Source organism: Canis lupus, chromosome 7 (genome assembly GCF_048164855.1).
Source record: "Canis lupus baileyi chromosome 7, mCanLup2.hap1, whole genome shotgun sequence".
Taxonomy (NCBI): Eukaryota; Metazoa; Chordata; class Mammalia; order Carnivora; family Canidae; genus Canis; species Canis lupus.
Genome location: NC_132844.1, coordinates 45,678,829 through 45,701,197, shown reverse-complemented (window position 1 = coordinate 45,701,197; position 22,369 = coordinate 45,678,829). Strand labels below are relative to the sequence as shown.

The window sequence follows — 22,369 nt, the reverse complement described above, 5'->3', positions numbered from 1 at the left end:
AGTATATATGTATACTACATCTTCTTTATTCATTTATCAGTGGACACTTGAGCTGCTTCTATATCTTTGCTATTGTAAATAAGGCTGCAATAAACATAGGGGTACATGGATCTTTTTCAGTTTTGGAGGATAAATACCCAGTAATGGAATTACCAGATGGTTTGGTATTTCTACTTTTAATTTTTTGAGTAACCTCCATACTGTGATTTTCCACAGTGCTTACACCAATTTACATTCCCATCAACAGTGCACAAGCATTCCCTTTTCTCCACATCCTTGCCAACACTTATTATTTCTTGTCTTTTTGATACCAGCCATTCTGACTGGTGTGAGGTAATAATATCTCATTGTGATTTTGATTTGCATTTCACTGATGATGAGTGAGGTTGAGCATTTTTAGTAAACAAATTTGAAACTGTTGGAATTATCTTAAAAAGTGTTTTTGATGATGCTCAATGTTTCCAACATAATACAAATGAGAAAATTACAATTAAAATAAATTTGGAGGTTGTTTAGCTTTTATATTTTCCTGTATAATACTAACTGATGTCCCTTCCTTCTAAAAAATGTTTCAGTGACACAACAAATCAGTCAATAAAATAAATACATGACATAAACTGAAAAAAAATCTCAGAAAGTCTCAAAACATATTCAAAAGACAACATTTCTTGGTATCATTATTTTTAAGAACTTAATAGTATTTATTAAGTCATCCAACAACAATAGTGTATTTTTTTATCAGAATTAGAAGCTGAAAGGGATATGCTTTCTACCTAGCAAATTTTAATCTTTTTTTTTTTCTCATTTTATATTTGCTCTTGGGTCTTCTGTTGCAATTTTCTTATGTCAAACAAAATATAATCTCCATAATTGCAGTAAGAGAGAGAAGATAATTCTATGGAGGCAAATTATTCAAGGCAGAAAGACTAAAATTACCAGTCTTAATTAGTTTTGTATTTCTATTGGGTAAAGGAATTGCTGTTTGAGTCCTGAAAGTGTATGTTCAGCTCCTTAGGGAGCAATGATGTGTTTGGAGAGGGACAAGGGAGAAACAAAATAAATTATTGGTTTTCACCTTTAGTTACTGTATAGATTACAAGAAAATAAGATAGAGTAGTAAGGACCATTTGCTTGCTTACAGTCATGAAATTACATTCAATCATAACTCTATCTGTAAAACTCACTTGGAAAAAGTGTGCAGGGATACTCTTCGATCTGGACACACCATGAAGGTCTGTGGCTTCAAATCTCACAAATTGAAGGTGATTCTTGGCCATCTCTTGTTTAATGTGCTTCATTCTAGAGGAGAGGTGAGGTGTGGTCGGAATTTGAGTGTCCTCCCAGGTGTTATCTGTAGAATAGAAGATGGCCCTAAGACATTAGATCATGATGAATTGAAAAGCAAAAGGAGGCCACAGAGTAGTCTAATCATCATGATTGTCGACAAAATCATCACATACTCATGTCATTGACTTACAATTGGAGATTTTACCTTTCAAACTCTGCCTTTACCATAATCCCAAGAACATGATCTCTAAACAGCCTAAGAGATTGTTTGGCACTTGGGGCTAAGTGAAAGTGACGTTACTTGCATAAGCATAGAGCAATATCATATGTAAGTACTTAACTGAAAATGCCTTTGCTTATGGAAGTTAGGATACATTTGCCTAACTGGACAGCTTGGGCACCATACAAGTCTGCATGCAGATCACTGAGAAAACTGAGTTTCTTGAACTAACTGGTAATACCTAAATTAAAAGTTCTTGTATGTTTAAGGGCAACATTGTTTGGTTTTTGTTTATTTTCTGCAGATCTGCATTTTTTTGTTTTGTTTGCCAAAAGGGCTTTATGATAGCAGCTGAATCTAAGACAGCTACATGTCTCTGTCAAATTTAAACTTTAAAATCAGTATAAATGAGCAAACAAAATTATTTTTCAAGGGTAAGAGTGTAAGAAATGGAAAATCTAGAGTGATTACTCAATATTAAAAACAGAAATCTAAATATATATACATATGTATGTATATGTATGTATATGTGTGTGTGTATATATATATATATATATATATAAAGATAGACTACAAATTCTAAAACTTCAGAGCTAGAAGAGAGTTTGGCAATAAATTACCTAATCCAACTGACTTGCTAGCTTGAGTCCCAGAGAGGTAGGTACAGTGACGTAGTCCAAATTATTTTCAGTTCATTGCCAAAACTGAAGCTACAAACCAGACCTCTTAACTCCCAGTGGGTGACTCATCACCATAAAATGAATGAATGTATCTAAAACATATAAAAGGGTCAGGCACATAGTACACGTCACAAATGTTAGCTACCGTCCAAACTTTCGGAGAAGTAGCAGACAGTAGAGATTCAACACAAACACTGAAGTCATCTGCCTCCCTCAGAATCCTGCTTGTGCCCTAGATGCTTTCTTACTTCTCTGAGCCTGGGCTTTCTCATTGATACAATATTATCCACTTCATAGGTTTGTTGTGACAATTAAGCAAGTCATTTAACAGTTCCTGGCAGACATTAAGCACCATATAAGTGCTTCTTAAACACATAAAGTGAACACAATTACTCTAACCCTTACTAGGGATCATACATAGTACCATGATCATGTCTGAATCTGAATTCCCATCAATCTGTCACATCACTGATGACGAGCAGCTATAATTTTAAATTATACCTGAATATCCTTTTTTGAGATATAATTGGCTTTAGAAATAAGCATAAAGATTGACAGGTTAAAAAACACAGATTAAGTAGATTTTAAGTACATGAAGCATGAGGAAAACAAATTACTAGTTGCCACCTATACAAATATATTAGAGATAATGTCCTGTCACTGATACATTTGGCTACTCTGAGACTCCTGAGGCTTTATAACTACCTCCCATTTAACACAAACAATTAAGCTGTAGCAATTACAATGTTTCATGCTAAATTAGCAGTTGCTGTCTTCCCAACCTATCCTGAAGTATTGGGTGTTTTGGCCAAGTTGAACAATTCTCCTCACTGAAAAATGAAATTTACAGGCACCTGAAAATATGGAAAATTTCAGAAAAGCAGTATTCTAAAAATAATAAGGACTTATATATAAGCTATAAATATTTTAACAACATAAAAAAATCAGTAGGCATCTCCTATTAAAGGAGTAAAGTCATTTTATTGGCTCACCAGTAATATGATCACAGCCAATCTTATTAATTCTTTGTCTTATCTATATCTTCTAAAGTTTGTAAAATAAATATGCATCCACTCAAGACATGTTGTTTGGTTACCATATACTATTTATTTTGGACATATATCTAGGGCTGGACAATATATTTATTGTATTTGTTTGCCAGGGCTGTCCTAATAAATACCACAGACCAGGTGGCTAAAACAGAAATGTTATGTTCTTACAGTTCCAGAGGGTAGAAGTCTAAGGTCAAAGTGTCAACCATATTGGTCTCTTCTGAGAGCCTCTCTTGTTGGCTTGGTAATGGCTCTCTTCGTCACATGATCTTCCCTGTTTGTGGGTGTTCTAATCTTCTTGTATGAACACCCGTCATGTTGGATTAGAGCCCCCCCATAGACTTCATTTAACATTAATTACTTCTTTTAAACCCTATCTCCAAATACAGTCACGATGTGAGGTGTGATGGGATAGGACTCCAACCAGCTATGAATGGGGGGAAACATAATTCAGCCCATAATATATCATCCCATTTCCATTTTCTTCAGAGTCCTTATCACCACCCACCATATTGCGTAATCACATGTTTACTTTCTGTCCTTTCCCCCTGCAGGTCAGTTCTAGGAGAATAGGGGCTCAGCTTCACCTGCTGCTGTCAGTGCCTGCAGCAATATAAAAGTATCATAGATGCTCAATGACTAGTCCTTTAACCAGGGGTTTGTGAGTAAATTAACTAATTAATACAGCCTGGGTGATCTGACCTTGTCTAACAAATAGAAATTGTCATCACGTATTTTGGTATCTTAAGTATCATTTTATTCATTTGAAAGTTTAATTCTTTCACCAAATATGAGAACTCTATCCAATCTAATTTCATTTACAAGGAATCAACCAATCTTACTGAATCATTGTCTGAATTTCTTTTCTTCAAATAAATCATACTTGTTAGTTACAATTAAACCTTTTGGTCAGACCTTCCCAGATGCACATGATGAATAGCAGGCAGATAATTGCTAGTTTGGGGACTCATTTGTTTTTCTTACAGTATAGTTCCTGGGAGGTGTTCTCCTTTCCCATCCCCTCAGAAGACTAATAAATTAAATCAATCTGCTTTAATAGAGGAAGTTTTCCTGCTGTAAGTGTTGGTGGGTGGGGAGGACACTAAAAAAAAAAAAAATTAAAATAAAACCTCAAAGCTCTATAGCAACTAGAAGACCTTGGAGAAATGTTGCCTGTGTTCAGTGATGATGAGGACATATTTCAGTTACAGCAAACAAGCTGTGGTCGCTTATAAAGGCAGATTGAATAGGCATTTGAGCATTCAGAAATATCAATCCATAAAGGAGAAAGTGCATTCAGAAGTAAATACTCTGCAACACATTTATTTAGCTTATGGAATGCCCGGGATGATATGCCATACTACTTTCCCAGGACCCGCTCTCCTTTATCCACATGGCTGCTTTGAGAGACACCCTCTTAGAGCAAATGTGACCCCACCTCCCGTCACAGCATGTTAGCCTGAATAGCAGAATAACCAAGTAAAAGCAGGAACAAAAAGCAAAAACAGTAAAAAACTGGAGAGGAGGAGCTTTTCTTTGAAAAAAAATATATTTTTTAAAACGTCAGAAATGGGATGCCTGGGTGGCTCAGGGGTTGAGCGTCTGACTTTGGTTCAGGGCATGATCCCAGGATCCCGGGATCAGGTCCCACAACAGGCTCCCCACATAGAGCCTGCTTTCCCTCTGCCTAAGTCTCTGCCTCTCTCTCTGTGTGTTTCTCATGGATAAATAAATAAAATCTTTTTAAAAAAATAAATAAATAAATAAAAATAAAACATCAGAGAAGTATCACAGAGAAGAAAACACCATGTTAAAATTTCTAACACTTATTGAGGAGTAGATTTTCATATTCATCTTTAAATTCTGTATTAGTGGTTTGTTTAAAGCTATAAACTTTTTGGTACTTTGGGTCTATTAAGAAACAATCTAGCCTGGGGCCAAAGAGGGAGCTTCTGAATTAACCAAGTTAAGTGAATAATGATGCCCATCCTCATAGTCACAGTCGGTTGGTACAGAGAGTTTGTGACACAAGTTTCTTCTTCATATTTTTTTTGATTGAAGACTAAGAAATGGTCAATTTCATCTCAGTGTTATGGCAGAGACTATATAAAACAAGGGTCACAAACTGGAAGAGCCAATGTGGCCAGCAGATGTTTTCTTACTAGTGGTCCCACTGTTTGAAAACTTTTAGAATAGTCAACACTTAAATATCTGAATATTTCATACAAAAATCTTGAGTTCAAGCTTCTCTTGAAGAAATTAAATTTGGTAACACTGGGTGGTTATTTCTCCATAGCAACCACTGGCTAGTGCTCTGAGGTGGCCCGAAATGGGGCGTGTATCCTCTAATTCATGGATTGGCAAATATTTTCTATAAAGGGCCAGATAGTAAATATTTGCAGCTCTGTAAGCCATATGGTATCTGTTGCAACTTTTCAACTGTGCCATTGTAACACAAAAGCAGTCATAGGCAATACACAAACTTTTACAAATAATGGCCAGCAGGCTGAATTTGGCCTGTGGGCCGCCATTTGTCAACGTCTGCTGTAGTTTCTCACAGCCAGCATTATTGACCGTTTCCTTATGCCAGCTCACCTCACTCACTTGTATTATTTACCTGGCCCCTGTGCCATTTGTGTTAATAGTGGAAATGTTGTGGTAGGCAGAACTGCCCCACAAAGATGTTCACATCTTAAGCCCTGAAACCTGCAGAATATGTTAAAATGCAGGCCAAAAGGGACTTTGCAAATGCAATTAAGGACATAAACCTCAAAATAGGGATATTGTCTTAGATTGTCCTGGGTTCTTAAAAGCAGAGAACTTTCTCCAGCTGTAAGCAGAAAAGAGGTATGGAAGAAGGAAAATTTTGAGAGGTTCCAAACATAGGTATTTGAGGGATCATCTTGGTCCTAAGACACAGGACCAGAGAGAGGCTTCCAAGAGCTAAGTGCCACCCCAGAGGACAGCCAGCAAGGAATCAGTACTCAGTCCAACACCCCCAAGGAACTGGATTCTCCCAGTAATCTGAACAAACTCCCTAGAGTCTCTCGATAAGAATCCAGATCCAACCCCTTGACTTCAATCTTGCAAAATCTGAAACAGAGAAACTAGCTGAATCAACCCAGACTTCTGGCATATAGAACTACAAGGTAATGAATTGTGTTCTCTTAAGTTACTAAATTTGTGGTGATTCATTATGCTGGCAATAGAAAACAAATACATATGGAATTCGGACAGTGTTCACTTCCCAGGCTCTAGTTCCTCCTTCGTCCCTGTGTGTAATAAGGAATTTAGCCTTGCCAAAAAAGACCTCTTTACCCTTTGCTCCTGAATGACAGTCTGGAGTATCCTGCCTGACAAGAGTGTTTTTGTTTACCTGGGGCTTCTGGGCCACAGTAGAAAATCCAATAATGTCATTTATCCTGGAAGCTTTGAGTCATATGGTATCAGCTTGATTCCCAGAGAAGCTGGAAACTCTGGTCAGCCACATGAAGCCCCACTTTAGAGCCTCAAAAAAAAAAAAAAACAAAAAACAAAAAAAAAAAACACAAACAAACCGAAAAACAAAAAACTAGACACCAAGACTGAGGTGAGATTCCCTGCTTGTCAATACTCCATGCATATTGCTACATATCATTGCCAAAAGAGTGGTGCTGTCCATGACTCCACTGGGAGAAACAAATAGAATCTCCATGCTTAAAACTTTCCTGTATTTTCCCCACTGGACCTCTTCCCTTGGCTGATTTTAATCTGTATTTGTTGACTGTAATAAACTATAACCTTGAGTAATAATTTTCAGTGAGTTCTGTGAGTCCTTATAGGAAAACTAGGGTTAGTCTTAGGGAATTCCCTAACTTCCAATTGATATTAGTAGTGAGGGGTAGCCTCATGGACCCTGTCCTAACTTCACATACTGCTGCATTTCTGCCTTTCCAAACCTTGTTTGTTCAATCCTTTCATCATGGATTCCCTTGTGAAATAAATACCTCATTTTAACTAGTTTTCGCTTAACTCAGTCCCAGAGATTTTTAACCAATGCACTGATAGGCCAAAATAGTTGTATCACTATCACAGAAACTTAAAACAACAAAATTTCACTTTTAGAAAAGGCTAGAAAGATCATTCATTGAAGCCCTTCCATTTTCTAAATGAGCAGCCTAGTGGTTAGAGAAAACTATAAAGTCTTTTATAAATGATAGTTTAAAAATTCTTCTGACTCCCAGACTGGCATTCCTCAATCAATGCCTCATTATCTGTAAATCAAATACAAATTTGGGATTAGTGGCTAGAATCATATGTCAGTTTGTTTCTGAGTCCTTACCAGCATGGTTGGAGTTTGTGTTAAATTCACTACAAGGAGCACTGGCTGATGTTTTGAGGGGTGATGGTTTTATCACTGTCGTCTGATTCTCAGAGTCCTTGTCATCTTGTGGCAGATGAGAGTCTGCGGAGCCAGGTCCCACAACTGGTTTGCTCATATTCCCCAATGTGTGGCACACCATTTGGCTTCTGATCCTTTCTTTAATAATAAAGAAAAATGTTAAAACACATTGCCATTGTTTTCAACTGTATTTTAACATGATATGGAGAGGAATCTTTAAGAAAAGAATATATTTCTAATATATATATATTTCTAGGCAGTGACATACCAAATGAAGGGCAATGGTATGCCCTAGTTGTGGACCAGAAGGGGGTATGTTGTCTGTAGAAAGTTTAAAAACGATAGTAATATCGACAAAAGCTCTGATTGCTTTTTACTGTTACCATACAGTGGCCATTCCTACTGCCCCTGCCTTGGAAGACCACTGTTCTTGGATTGGGTCTCTTGTTCAATTAATTTGTACTTTCAGCACTGTTTCAGATCTACTGAGTCAAGTTGGAATTCTAGCATGTGATATGAAAACTTGTTCCACATCTTTATTGTGGTCTCCCAAGTCCTTAGTAATGATCCTTGCACTCAAGTCCCAGAGCAGACATATGCTTCCCTTCTTATGCATACTTTCCTTCTGTTGTATTCTTTTTCCCGGCTCCCCCACCTCCACTACCTCCTAGTTCTGTCCTCTTTAAATTCTGAATATTTCGATTGCTTATTTTTATATATTTACGTTATACCCTTACATTTGGTATCTTGTACACTGCCTATGTAGAAATAAATTTTATTCCCTTGTTTTTGCTTCTCCCTTAGATGAAAAGAAAATGTGTTAGGAAAAAGAAAACCAAATAGAGGTTGTCATTGACATCATATATTCCTAAGAGATCATAAGAGCTAAGATACCTTTTGAGTTTGATACATCCATTTCTCCTACTTCAGTTGAAAAAATATGTTGTTTTGTGACTTTCTTTCTTGTTCTTCTTAATTTACTCATCCTGCTGGCTTCAGTCTCATTACCTTCATCTCTCGTATTCTGTAATAATTAATAAACAAAAGGCCAAATAACAGATCATGCACGCAACTAAATTTGGATGTCAAGAAAGCATGGCAATTGCATAGCTAAGTTTTAAAGTGAATATAAGAGATTTTTACAAAGAGGTAAATTTTGTCACTTCCATATGCTCTTGAATAATTCAAAATTTAAAAGTCTAATATTTTGCTTACAGTCTGGATATTCTACAGTCCTTTTATATGTGGTATAGAAGTGTCATTAAATAAATTAAGATCTTGTCCAACTAGTGAAGATTTCTATGTTTATTTTTTACCCTGGGATATTTTATATTATCCATTCCTAAAAATATTTTACCAAATCCATTTCAGCTTCAAAGTCCTCTTTTTATGACTCCCATCTTTTTTAGGATCTCAAACCTTTTGGCCAGAAGCACAAGTACCTGAAGAATTAGATTTTATTCTCTCTTTTTTCTTACACTCATCCTTATTGTATCTATATTTACTTGAAAAAAAAACAGTTGCATTCATAAAATACTATTTTGTATGTGTAAAACAAATATTATACTTAAATAGTTTTATGGCTTGGGAAAACCTAAAAAAACATTTTATTTTTTTATTATTATTTTTTTAATTTTTATTTATTTATGATAGTCACACAGAGAGAGAGATCGAGGCAGAGACACAGGCAGAGGGAGAAGCAGGCTCCATGCACCGGGAGCCCGACGTGGGATTCGATCCCGGGTCTCCAGGATCACGCCCTGGGCCAAAGGCAGGCGCCAAACCGCTGCGCCACCCAGGGATCCCTAAAAAAACATTTTAAAACAAAATAGCCTAAAAAAAAATAGCCTAACTTTTACAATCTAGTTCTCATCCTTGACAGAATTCCTTGATAGACCTGTCGAGGACTATTCCCAGCATGGAGCTGGGTGGTGAAGCAGGGGCTGAGGGGTGAAGAGCTCCTGCATCTCTGCACTAACAGTGGGAAGAATCGTCCCTGCAGTCCCAGGACACAAAAGCTAACACTGGAAAAAAAAAAAGAAAAAAAAGAAAGAAAGAAAACAAAAAAAGCTGACATTGCTGTTTTTTGTTTTTTGCAAACCTTTTTTGTAGTTTGAAGGAGGAGGAAAGGAGCAGGGATAGAGTCAATAACTGTAGTCTAAAATGTTTTGAGCTATTGTCTTTTTGAAGAGCAGGTTCTGAAAGGTTCCACATCTGGGAGCAAGTTATAAATATGCGTCCAGAGTGGTTGCTGGGGAACAGCTGCACACATTTGTCGATACCAATTCACTCTCTAAAAGCTAAAATAAGTAAAAAGAATTGAACTTGTATTTATATGTAATTATGATACATTGTTATTATTGTTACTATGTTTAAAAAAGATATTTCATAGGATAAAATCTTTCATGTCATCTTAGAATTTCACATCTTAGAAGATTGTGGTTCCTTTTACCCCAGATAATTTTATATTTGGATGATGTGATACTTCTTGCAAGATATAGTTATTTTTTTCTAGCAGCTTATTATTTAAATATTTTCCCAATACACTTCTCATAGAATTCTGACAGTGATATACTGGCCTTATTGTACATAGTCACTATCTCCAAAATTGCATTGCCAGAAATATACATTATATAATTGTACTTTTTGCTAAGTGTTTTTATAAATAAATGACTCTAGCTTTATTAAGAAGTCTTGTTTAGGGGTGCCTGGGTGGCACAGTCACTTAAGATTCTAACTCCTGGTTTCAGGCTTGAGTCATGAAATAGAGTCCCACATTGGGCTCAGTGGGGAGTCGACTGTAGGATTCTCTCCCTCTACCTCTTCCCTCCTCACCCCTCGCTTGTGCACTTTCTCTCTGTAAAATAAAATAAATCTTAAAAAAAGTCTTGTTTAGAAATGAAATACTTGGTCAGGTATATAAATATGAAAGGAAATTGAGTAAACTAACATTTGTGTTAACTTTATCCATTAAGGATCCTCTCACATACAAATTAAAGGAATCAAATGAGATAGACTTTCTTTCAGCTTCAAACTCTAACCTCATGCATCTGAGTGGCTCAGTGGTTGAGCATCTGCCTTCCGCTCAGGTCATGATCCTGGGGTCCTGGGATCGAATCCCACGTCAGGCTCCCAGGAGGGAGCCTGCTTCTCCTTCTGCCTATGTCTCTGCCTCTCTCTGTGTGTTTCTCATGAATAAATAAATAAAATCTTAAAAAAAAAAAAAAAACTCTAACCTCAATTGAATAACAATGTGCTAAAACTGAGCACTTTGTCAGGCACATTTTTCAGCATAACCCTTAAGGTAACAGAATCTCCATTTTACAAATGAGAAAAGTGAGACCTAAAATAACTTGCCCGAGGCCACAGAAGTGAATGAGATGCAGTTTACAAACAGGTCTTCTAATTTCCAAAATGCCATTCTACTTCCTAAATGCCAGAGATTCAAGTTTAGAGAGGATTCATTTTAATAACGTTCACCTGCTTTCATATAAACCAGATCAAAAGGGAAAGTTTAAGAAAAAAAAAAAAAAAGATAATTCACCTCATTACTAACCTGAGATTTTTACCAATTAAAGCCCAAGAACTAAGTCATAATTCATGCCTCTAACTCCATAAAGATGCTCAAAAGAATTTTTTTCAAATTAAGAATACATTTAGTTCAGTCCTTTGAATTATTTTTTATATACAAGGATGATCAAAGTATAGACACAGCTGTAACAGCTGAACCAAATTTATTAGATCCTTGGCTTATCCTGACCCCAGTAGAATGTTTTTGTTCTCCTAAATCTTTCAATTATATTTGGTTACAATATGAATAATATATCAGTAAAAAAGCCAACTAGCCAAGATTCATGAAGTTTGCATTCTAATTCTGACTTTTCCACTGAGTTGCAAGTCCTTCAGGAGCCTTGTCATTTTCATCTGTAAACACTGCTATAAATATAAATATACCCAGCAATTATATTCACAATTTACAAGTATTTTCATAATCAGGCAATATTTTAAATTTAATTTAATACAACAACATCAAAGGAACTTTTATTATTGCCTACATTTTGCCAAAGCAGATATAGGTCCATAGAAGTTAAGTGATTTGTTCAAGGTCATATGACAGCCAAGGAAGAATGGGAATTATTTGAGGAGCTTCCCACAGCACTGTACCCAGACAGTTGAACTGGAGGAAATTTCACTTCTATTATATAATGTTATCTGTACAACTGGTAAAACCTTGTTCACTCAACTTCCTCAATTACAGATTTTTTCATTTGCATATTTTTTTATAACTCTTCTCTGTCTAAGGCTTAAAACAACCTTAAGTCACTACCAGCTTTAAATTTCATCAGTCCAAACAGTGAGGACTATGCAAATTGCTATGGTAAGGCAAAGTCAAAGAGGTAAAATAAATAAAACATGATATGTTTCATAAACAATCTTACAATTTAGTACAGGCAATAAAGTGTTATAGAAATTGAAGGTTTCCACGTTGCCAAGAAAGAGATATAGGTTGGGGATAGCAAACTCAAATACCAGACAGAAAACAAAGAGACTCAGTGGGCTGGAGAGTGACCACCAAAGCTGACATCTCTCCAGGAAGAAGCCTAACTTGGTTTGAGCCAATCACTGCCGTGACAAACATGGCCCCAGTGTTGCCAGCTTTAGAATGCCAGTGTTGGCAATCTAAGGAATGCCAAAAGTCTGGATTTTGGTGAAATTTTATGATTTTTAAATGTTAACAATTAAAGTATAAGTAGGGAATAAAGAAGGAAAGAAAGTTTCTCAACTTCCACCCAGCCAGGTCTCAAAATGACTGGAATACAGTTCAGAATGTGCAGCAGATCTACAGGGGCCTGGTCACAATGATAGCATCAGTGGCCACGTATATTTTCCCTAGCACTGGTATCTAGTGTGGTACTAAGAGATAATGGTCAAAACATTTAACTCTTATTATAGCTGACAAAAATAAAAAACACTTTTATTATATCTACTACATGTCATCTCTCTTCTAAATCCTTTTTATATATCAATTCATTTAGTCTCAAAACAAGCCCTTGAAATAAATATATTATCATCCTCGTTTTAGATTATGAGGATAACTGAGTCAAAGAAAGACTAATTAACTGGCTCAAAATCACATTTCTCATAATTGGCAAAGATTTGAACCCAGGCAATCGGCTCCAGAGTACAAGCACTTAATGTATCGCTAATGAGTACCATCAGAATATCCCTGCATCACTGCTGGGGTGCTGGGAAGCTAGGGCAAGGTTCTAGAGAGCCCCTACAGAGCCAGATCTTAACTCTTTAGTGGATGGATCATGAAAATGTACAAAGGCCCAAGAGGATTAGTTGGCTAGATACAGAAGTTAGGAGGCTTGGGAGGAGACAAGGGACTCTTATCAGCACCTGTTTACCAACTAGTTTAGAAACTTTTTACCAGATGTGCCTGGGTGGCTCAGCTGATTAAGTGTCTGCCTTTGGCTCAGGTCATGACCTCAGGGTCCTGGAATCCAGCCCCATGTTGAGCTTCCTGCTCAGTGAGGAGTCAACTTTTCCCTCTCCCTCTGCCCTTCTCCCACTCATTCTCTCTCTCTATCAAATAAATAAATAAAATCTTTTTTAAAAAATAAAAATAAATTTTTCATCATTTGTCAGGCATTCAATAACATAGTTCCAATTTACAGATCTCCTGGTTGCTCCATCATGTTGGATAAGCAGTGCCTGATGTATATAGTAACTACTAAACAGATGTTAATCCTGATTATTATTACAGAGGCACTGTGCATTACTGGGGATCTCTGTTGGGAAGATATCTCATTCTAGGTTACCACATGCGCCCCTGACTCATGGGAGCTGGCTCTCACTGAGTCAAGCACTAATCCCTTATCTAAAGAGCTCTAGATTTGGGGCACCTAGGTGGCTCAGTGGTTGAGCATGTGCCTTCCGTCCAGGTCGTGATCCCAGGGTCCTTGGATGGAGTCCCACATGGGGCTCCCTGCAGGGAGCCTGCTTCTCCCTCTGCCTATGTCTCTGCCTCTCTCTGTGTGTCTCTCCTGAATAAATAAATAAAATCTTAAAATAAAAATAAACAGCTCTAGATTCTGAACAATAAACTAGAGGAACCCCTCAGAGAGATTAGGGTATGTCAAGCAGTCTGAGGGTCCTCAGAGAGGGTGCTGTGACCTATATACTCATGCTTAGACTCTATAGCACCGCTATTATTAAACAGGCAGACTATTTTACAAATAGTCTTCAGACAGCCAAGGAAACTAGGCCAAGCTTTAAAATGAAGAAAGGACACTTAAGCTGAAGATAGAGGTGAAGTAAACCAGGTTGGAAGAACCACAAGCATAAGCACAGATATTCAATTTCATTTTGATAGCATAACATAAATATGCAAATCTAATTCATGTTTAATTTAGACAATCTCAAAATTCTATGACAACAGGTTGATCCTGACTTGATTTGACATTTCCAATGGAGAAGCTTTTCTCACTTCAGAAATGTTTCTGTTATCATCCCATTAGAGGACTCCTTTGTCTCATACATGGGACTGGCCTTAAAGAATGTTTCATATCACAAGAATTTTTCACAATTCATGTTTTCCTCATCACATTGTTTCTTTTTGAAAGCTGTTATATGGTTTAGTATAAGTTTGTCATTTTGCATTTCAACTCAGTGGCTTGATCAAATTAACTAAAAGAGGCTTCACCTAAAGGGATCCTGCCAACCATTAAATTTAGACCCTAATTTGACCTAATAAGTTTCCGTGCCATGTATTAACTGGTGTTATTTAGATTCTAAATATCACTGACTTACTCATTTGCTTTTCATTTTTTCTAATGGCTACCTTTTTAATATCAATACTTTAAAAACCTTTGTTTTACCCTTATATACTGGCTATAGTCTGAGGCATAATCATTAATGGATCTACTAAACATTCTGATTTCATTAATGATAAGGGTGTGTGACAAAGAGAGCAAGCCAAAAAGAATCTTATCAAGTTTTAACCTCTGTTAGAAATAATGGGAAAAAAGTATCGATGTTTACCAAATGTAAAAGAATATGAAAATGCCTTCAGTTTCCTTAAAGTGTGATCTTCAAAGAAAAAGGGGGGAAAATGTATTCAAAATATTTATAGAAGAGATACTTCAAAGAACACAGTGCAAACTTATGTCAACTAATCTAAAAATATCCATACTGATTTACCACTATTTCTTCTGGCAATTTGTTCTAAGGATATAATACAAAATATATAAAGTTATATGTGCATCCAATGCCACCTTTGTTATGATAAAAACTTGAAAGCAGCACACAATGAAGTGGGAAGAGTTAAATACATTGTGATAGTTCTACTCAGTAAATTCACCATTTGAAAATGAATGCTTACATTTCCTATTTTTGTCACCTGGATTACCACAATAGTTACATTGTGGTTCATTCCATTCTCCACTTCTACCCACCCTTCAAGGTACTACCCAGGGTACTTCTTTATTTAAAAAAAAATCTATTTATTTATTTGAGAGAGTGAGTGAGCAGACAGGCAGGAGCAGAGGGAGAGGGAGAAATAGACTCCCCCGCTGAGCAGGAAGCCAGACAGACTCGGGGCTCGATCCTAGGACCCAGGAATCGTGACCTGAGCAGAAGGCAGACACTTAACAGACGGACCCACTGAGGCACCCCACCACGGTGCTTCTTTAAATCACAATTTTGGTCTTATTATTTCTCTGCTTGGGATACTTTCACAATTTTACATCACCTTCAGAAAAAAATTTAAATTAGTATTCTCTGAGGCTCTGCAAAGGCCAGTCTCACTGATCCCTGCAGATTCCGTAGCTGGCCATTTTTATGCACAAACTTTATCTCCATCCATGCAAAACCAGTTTTATCATTCCTCTGACTCACAACCAAAAGGCAATGATTAGCCTAACTATTATGGTTCCTTAAGTGCCAAGAATATGTTTAGGTGTTCTTCTAGAATTAATAATCACTGCAGCTGGGGATCCCTGGGTGGCTCAGCAGTTTAGTGCCTGCCTTTGGCCCAGAGCGCGATCCTGGAGACCCTGGATCGAGTCCCGCACCCCGCTCCTTGCATGGAGCCTGCTTCTCCCTCTGCCTGGCTCTCTCTCTCTCTCTCTATCATGAATAAATAAATAAAATCTTTAAAAAATAATAATAATAATCACTGCAGCTATAAAACATGGAACTACTTATAACCCAAAATGCACTTGGCAATCTAGGATAGAGATCATAATTGATCAGACTATGGTAATGGCTGTAAGGATGGTGAAAATGAGCATACTACAGATATATTTGGGAAGTAAATTTGGCAGTTTGGAGATTGACTTGATATAGGAAGTGCAAGAGATAGAGGGTCAAAGGTGATAGTCAGGTTTCTGACTTGGGAACCTAGAATGAGGAGGAGACCTGAGAGATGAGTTGCTAAGTTCTGTTTTGAGTGCATGGAATGTATGATAATTGTGTCATCTGAAAGCATCCAGCAAGCATTGGCCATGTGGGTCAGAACCCAAAAGATAAAATGGAAGGAAAGAAAACTCCTGAAAGTGCTTGGAATCATTAAGAGAAAGAGCAGAGATTGAGAAAATAAGAGAACAAGATAGAACTGGGAAACAACAATATCTAATAAGTAAATATAGGAATGGAGTCCCAAAAAGTAATCAGAGAAAAAAATGATGAGAAAGGGAAAGAAAATTTGGAGCAGAGTGGTTTCACTGATAGCAAGAGGTAAAGCTGTCTTAAAAGAAGGGAGCACCAATAGGCCTACTACTGAAATGATAAACAAGGTTGGTATTAAGACCAGTTCATTGTATTTTGTGACCCAGGTCACTAGAGGCATTGGTAAAGGCAGGTTCAGTAAAAGAATGTGAGCAGCAGCCAGACTGCAGTGATCTGGGGAGGAATGAGAGGTGCTTAATCCAGGGTCTACACGTGATAAGCACACCAGGAATGTTCTCTACTGCTAAGTGGAGACAGTCCGGACATATAACTCAAAAGTGAAGAAGGAGACAGACAATGACCACTGGAGAAGTACATAGAGGTCTAAGAAAGCTTATGTTGCTTTTAGGAAGAACAGACTTACACACATTTAAATGCTTAATGAAAGGAGTTAATAGAGATACCTGGGTGACTCACTGGTTGAGCGTCTGCCTTTGGCTCAGGTCATGATCCTGGAGTCCTGGGATCAAGTCCTGCATCAGGCTCCCTGTGGGGAGCTTCTCCCTCTGCCTGTGTCTCTGCCTCTCTCATGTGTGTGTGTCTCTCATGAATAAATAAATAAAATCTTAAAAAAAAAGAAGAAAGGAGTTAATAAAGATGTTGAAGAGAGAAAGAAAAAGGATAAAGTGAGGTTCCTGAATTCAAGCAGAAAAGATGGAAACTAGAGTTGCAATGAAGGGATTAACCTTAATATATCCTCCTCTATAAGAGGAAGAAAAGAAGACACAATGCTAGAAGAAAGCAAGAAGAGAAAACTTAAGGAAGAAAGGAAAATTAAGAGGAGAGGAAGGAGGAAATTGTCAACATTTAATGAGTGCTTTTCAGATGACAGAATGGACGATTAAGTTCACCCAGTAAGTGGCAGAATCTGAATGTGAAACTAATTTTAAAACCTCCATCTTTATCTATAGAAAGGTAGCCAGTTATGGAACTTCCAGTTTTCTCTTCTAGGTGAGAGGTGCTCAGACAGTAGAAATATGGAAGACTAAAAATTTAGAGAGAATGGAAATGGTTTGCCATTTGTCATAGCAGAGAATGTGAAAAAAATCAACTCGGGGAAAAAAATGTTGAGTGCCCCATAGAAATCGGAGACTTTTAAGTTATAGTGGCATCAATCTGCAAGGGTAAATTATTTTTTCTCCAGCAAAACTCTTTCAGAGATGTGAAAAACTCAGGATTGAGGTTTTGTGAGGATACAAACTTAGGAAGACAATGACAAAAAATAGGTTGGAGATATTGACAAGGAAGACTAAAATAATGAAATATGGAATCCAAGATAGATGGAATGGAAAATGAAATCAGGAAAGACTGATAAGAAGAACCCAGTCAACAAATTGGAGTGCCCTAGAAGGTAGCATTTTAGATGTATCATTGAGCTGAGTATATTGACTAGAATAAAATAGGAATTGAGTAAATATTTTTTAATAAAATGAATACAACCAACGCCTACCATGTTGAAATATAAGGCCAGAAGGAAATTTTGACTCAGATCTTTCCTTCATAAATGATTCAAAATTAAATATTTTTGGATGTCCAAAAGGACCTGATGGCAATTCAATTGGTTGATGTAATCAAAACATTTTTTATTACATGAACTCCTTTAGTTTTCTCAAGAAGAGCAAAGAGAAAAAGAAGCTCCGCTGATAATAAGATGCTCCACAATGACTCTGTTCCTTTATGCCATTAATTCTACCTTTTCTTCAATATTTTTTCACTGTATTTAACCTCAAAGCCACACCTTATTTTCAAGGTTATAATTATTCCCTTTAAGACAAACTCTTATTTTCTGTTTCCTCATAGTATAATTAAAACATGCTGATATTTCAAAAGAATTTTCTAAATATTAAGGAACAGTATAAAAGAAATAAAAAAGAACCAAAACTACAAAATATCAGTTTTCTATTGTCTTGGTAATTAAATATGTTCGATTTTAATCTGTTGTTTATCCTACTTAAGATCTGTCTGAAGTATTTTCCTTTTAGTTCTCTAGTTCACCAACCAGATAAATAAGCATCATTTGGAAACTTATTTGAAAATTTAGAACACTTCTTCATGGTCTAGTAAGTGATTCACTCTTTCAACCAGGCTGTTTCTGCAAAGTTATGTTAGTCTTATATTAAATCAGAGTCCCTGAGATCATTAAAGACAAGGACCCAAATGAGCACCATTTCCAAACTTTAAAAAAAAGTGAGACACTTTTAGGAAGACTTTACCAACAGATCTACTTATCCCCAACACTAGACCTTCATCTGTATATTTTTAAAGAGTTTTAATCCTTAAACTGCATTGCATTTTAGGAAGTTCCATCTAAATACATGGACTCTCTGGAGATTTTTGTTATAATTTGTTCTTTATTACAAATGTAACAATCTTCAATGTAAAAATTCAAAGGTCAGAAACTCATAAAGTAAAATGGAAAACTTAAAAAACAAGAAGAGTCCTCTGTTTCCGTCTAACCTTTAGATTTTTGACAAGCAAATATTTTCAGAAATACTTATCTCCTACTACTACAAATAACTCTTTTTTTTTTTACAAATAACTCTTATAATGGCTTATTTTCTGATATAAGTTTAAGAATTGTTTTTAGTGACGATTTAATGTGTCAATATTGATTGGTACTAGACACATTTTGAAATATACCAAAAGTAGAAATTGAAGGGAATAGATACAGTACATTCATACCCCTTGTTGACGGGTGAATACTGGGGCCATCCTTTGTATGAAATTCACTCATTTACTTAACAAATACTTAGTGAATACCTACGAGAGGCCAGTCATAGGTCCGGATGCTCTAAGAGAAATAAAGATGAGCTACTTATTGTTCCATGGAAAATAAATATAATACATGATAGTGGGCATAGGTATACTATACATGAGGAAGCTACTACTAGAACCATCTTCCTGATGAAGCAGCTGAGCCTCTGAAAGTTGCAGTAACTCTTCTGACTTCACACCTAGAAAGTAGCAGAGTCCAAACGTGTAGTTGGAAACTCTTCTTCCATTTTTTTTTTTTATCCTACTTACATTGGTTACAGGCAACAAAACACTGAAAACTAAAAATGTTGCCTAAAAACTAAATACTGAGCAGATTTATATAAAAGGCAGCAAGAAATTCAAATGTCTTCTTTTTAACTTCACAGTTCAGTATAGAGTTCAGTAGCATCCCTGCCTTTTGAGGTAAAAACTAAGCACAGAAAGGTAAATACAGGTAAATTTCTTGGAAGTTACAGAGAATCCAAATTTTACTTAATAGAATGTCTACAACTGGGATGGGCTATTTGGAAACTTGTCAGGTTTCTCATCCTCAAGCACATCTGTGGAGGGGTTAGAGAGAGTCAAATGTCAGAAATGATTCAGATAGTTTCCAGATCTTCCACCAGAGACACCACTTTTGTAATAAAATAACCTCAATCCAAGTCGGTAGGTTAGATGGAACACTGTTCCACCTATATCTCCACCCTCACCCAAGAATATAGGAGAACTATCGTTATAAAGAGCTTCTATGTGAAAGAAATGTCACAATGTAAATGATGCGGCTGTTCCCACAATGTAAATGATGTGAAGAGCTCTGGATCTCACTTCTGTTTCCAAGAAGATGACAAAATATGCAACAGCAGCAACAAGCCTAGAGCAAATCTCACCTCTGGAGGTAAGGCAATGCAAAATCTGTAACAGAACATTTCATATGAGAAAATTGTGCATAGCCAATAGTTTGAGAAGGAAAATAGTGATTTTATAAATATCTAACAGCATGTTATTTTCACAATACGAAGCTAAATAACAAACGAAGCTAAAATAATTAAGGATCAAATATTTGGTCAATTCCCTGAGCTTGGTGCTAGTACTGGCTTTCTTTTTTTATTGAAAAAGAAATTTCCATATTTTCCAGAGAAATGAAGATTTTTGTCCCTAAATAGGTTCAAAGTAATTTTTGAAGGTTTGGTGATAGGCAGAAAAGCAACACAAAAGCTTCAAAGCTTCAAAGGTGAGAAAAGATTTGTAGAAAAATTTGAATATACATATAGTATATGATATATATTTATGGCAATGGGTTCTATAATACAGTGTGAAGTAAGATCCAAAAACATTATAGAACTGTCAGTGAAGATATCAGCTAATAGGCTGTTGCAGATAAAAATATTGGGCTTCATCAAAAAGAAGATTTTAAATGTGACAGCAAAAGGTGTTCCATCTTTTAGAAAAATATGATGTGCTTATGGCTGGAATACTAAATATAGTTCTAGTCACTGTCCCTAGGAAAATATTAATGGGCTAGAAGTGGATCAATATGTGTTTATTTATATAAATGTATACCACATAGAATTGTTATCATTATCATATAGAAAGGCAAATAAAATTCTACTGTGTAAAAGAAAAAGTGCAAAACTCTTCAAGGCTATAAAAATGAAAACTTAGGGGAGTTATTACTGGTCATCTACAACATAATAAAATATATATGATGAATAATTCCTGTTATTCACTATGTTCTAGGCACTATTCTAAGCACTGAACACATATTAACTCATTTAATCTCTTTACAAAATCTCTTCCAGTCGATAATATTAACATCCAAATGAAACACAGAGAAATCCAATAACTTGTCCCATCTCACCCAGTTAATAAGTAGTAGAGCCAAGATTAAAACACAGGCCTTCCGGTTTCAAGGAATATACTCTTAACCACTGCATATGAAACACAGACCTAATTTTTAACCTCAAGAGACGTACATAAAGGAAAGTGGATTTGAGGTAAATAAAAACAAATATAAAATGAACTAAAAACCTTGGAATCTAAAAACAAAACTGAATTTTAAGAGACCAAACACATCTAAAATATGAAAACAGAATCAGGAAATCTTTCTAGAGTTGCACAGAGAAGCATAAAGCAAGGAAATTTAGGGTAAATTGGGATAGGGGAATCTCAAGCCTTGAGTCCTGCTTCTAGAAAGTCAGTCATGGCCTCCCACAGAGCTGCATTTAATGCTCCAACACACACACACACACGCACACACATACACATGCACGCATGCACACACAGATGACAGGCTGCAGAACAGAGTGAAACTCTGGTCTGAGCCAGATAGGATCCATTCTTCCTGCAGTATGGAAACATCACCCCTTTGTGTCTACCTGTGCAGGTGTTTTCCTTTGTGTCTACCTCACAGGTATTGAGGCATAAGTATCATCTACAGGGCAGAGAACAGATCTTCCCCAACTCACTTGGCATATTACTCTGCTCAGTATCTCATACATGGCTTTTGACAAATAGATTTTAATTATTATGATGTGCTGCCATTTCCCCTCAATTTGCAACTTCATACACCTGTAGGGTCTACTTTTGGGAATAAGACTGTTTTTTATCTATTTTCTGTTCACTACTGCTAAAAATTTGGCTGGATACATGACTTTATGACATTGTTTTGAATAGAGAATCTCAGTAAAATATTCTTTAGGGAAATACTAAATCTAAGATTAGGAACTATTCATTTTCACTGAAGAGACTCTACTAAAGAATTTGTTCAGGTTGGGGAAGTAATCATCCTGGGAGTTTTCTTCACACATACAATCTGACCTTTTGATTTATCCAGCCTTTGTTCAGCTGCTGTATTTTTTGCAGTTAACCTCATGCTGCTGCTGCTCACGTTACCAGAACATCTGGTATGGAACAAAATCATTGTCCTTTTCCAGATACTAGTTAATGGAAAATGGAATGTCACACACTATCTCCCTCCCACCTCCCACATTCTTTCTCTTCCTGAGAATATGACTCTACACAGGGCAGCACAAGAGCTATTCAGTGGAGAGTTGGGTCAAGTGGACACCAAGGCTTACTCTTATTACATCTATTAAATATAATGTTCTCTCCCAGTTATCAAGGAACTTTTCCCCAAGAGACAGTGTTTGTCTCTTGCTGTGAAAATCATGTACTTTAAAACCATATTGCTGGTTTTTCTATTCTCCAATCAACATTGATCTACACTGCTCTTGGGAGACTGTGACTCGTAAGGATTTTCACA

At 36.4% G+C, this 22,369-nt stretch overlaps 1 protein-coding gene across 1 annotated transcript in view; it reads right to left on the bottom strand.

Moving 5' to 3' along the window:
• Nucleotides 1-22,369, bottom strand: part of LGSN (lengsin, lens protein with glutamine synthetase domain) — a 29,933-nt gene that overhangs the window by 6,006 nt on the left and 1,558 nt on the right. The window contains exons 2-4 of the mRNA XM_072832477.1: nt 8,515-8,644; nt 7,561-7,758; nt 1,185-1,351 (exon numbers count right to left, since the gene is read on the bottom strand). Coding sequence (XP_072688578.1) covers nt 1,185-1,351; nt 7,561-7,758; nt 8,515-8,644 — 495 coding nt within the window. The remainder of the gene's footprint in view (nt 1-1,184; nt 1,352-7,560; nt 7,759-8,514; nt 8,645-22,369) is intronic.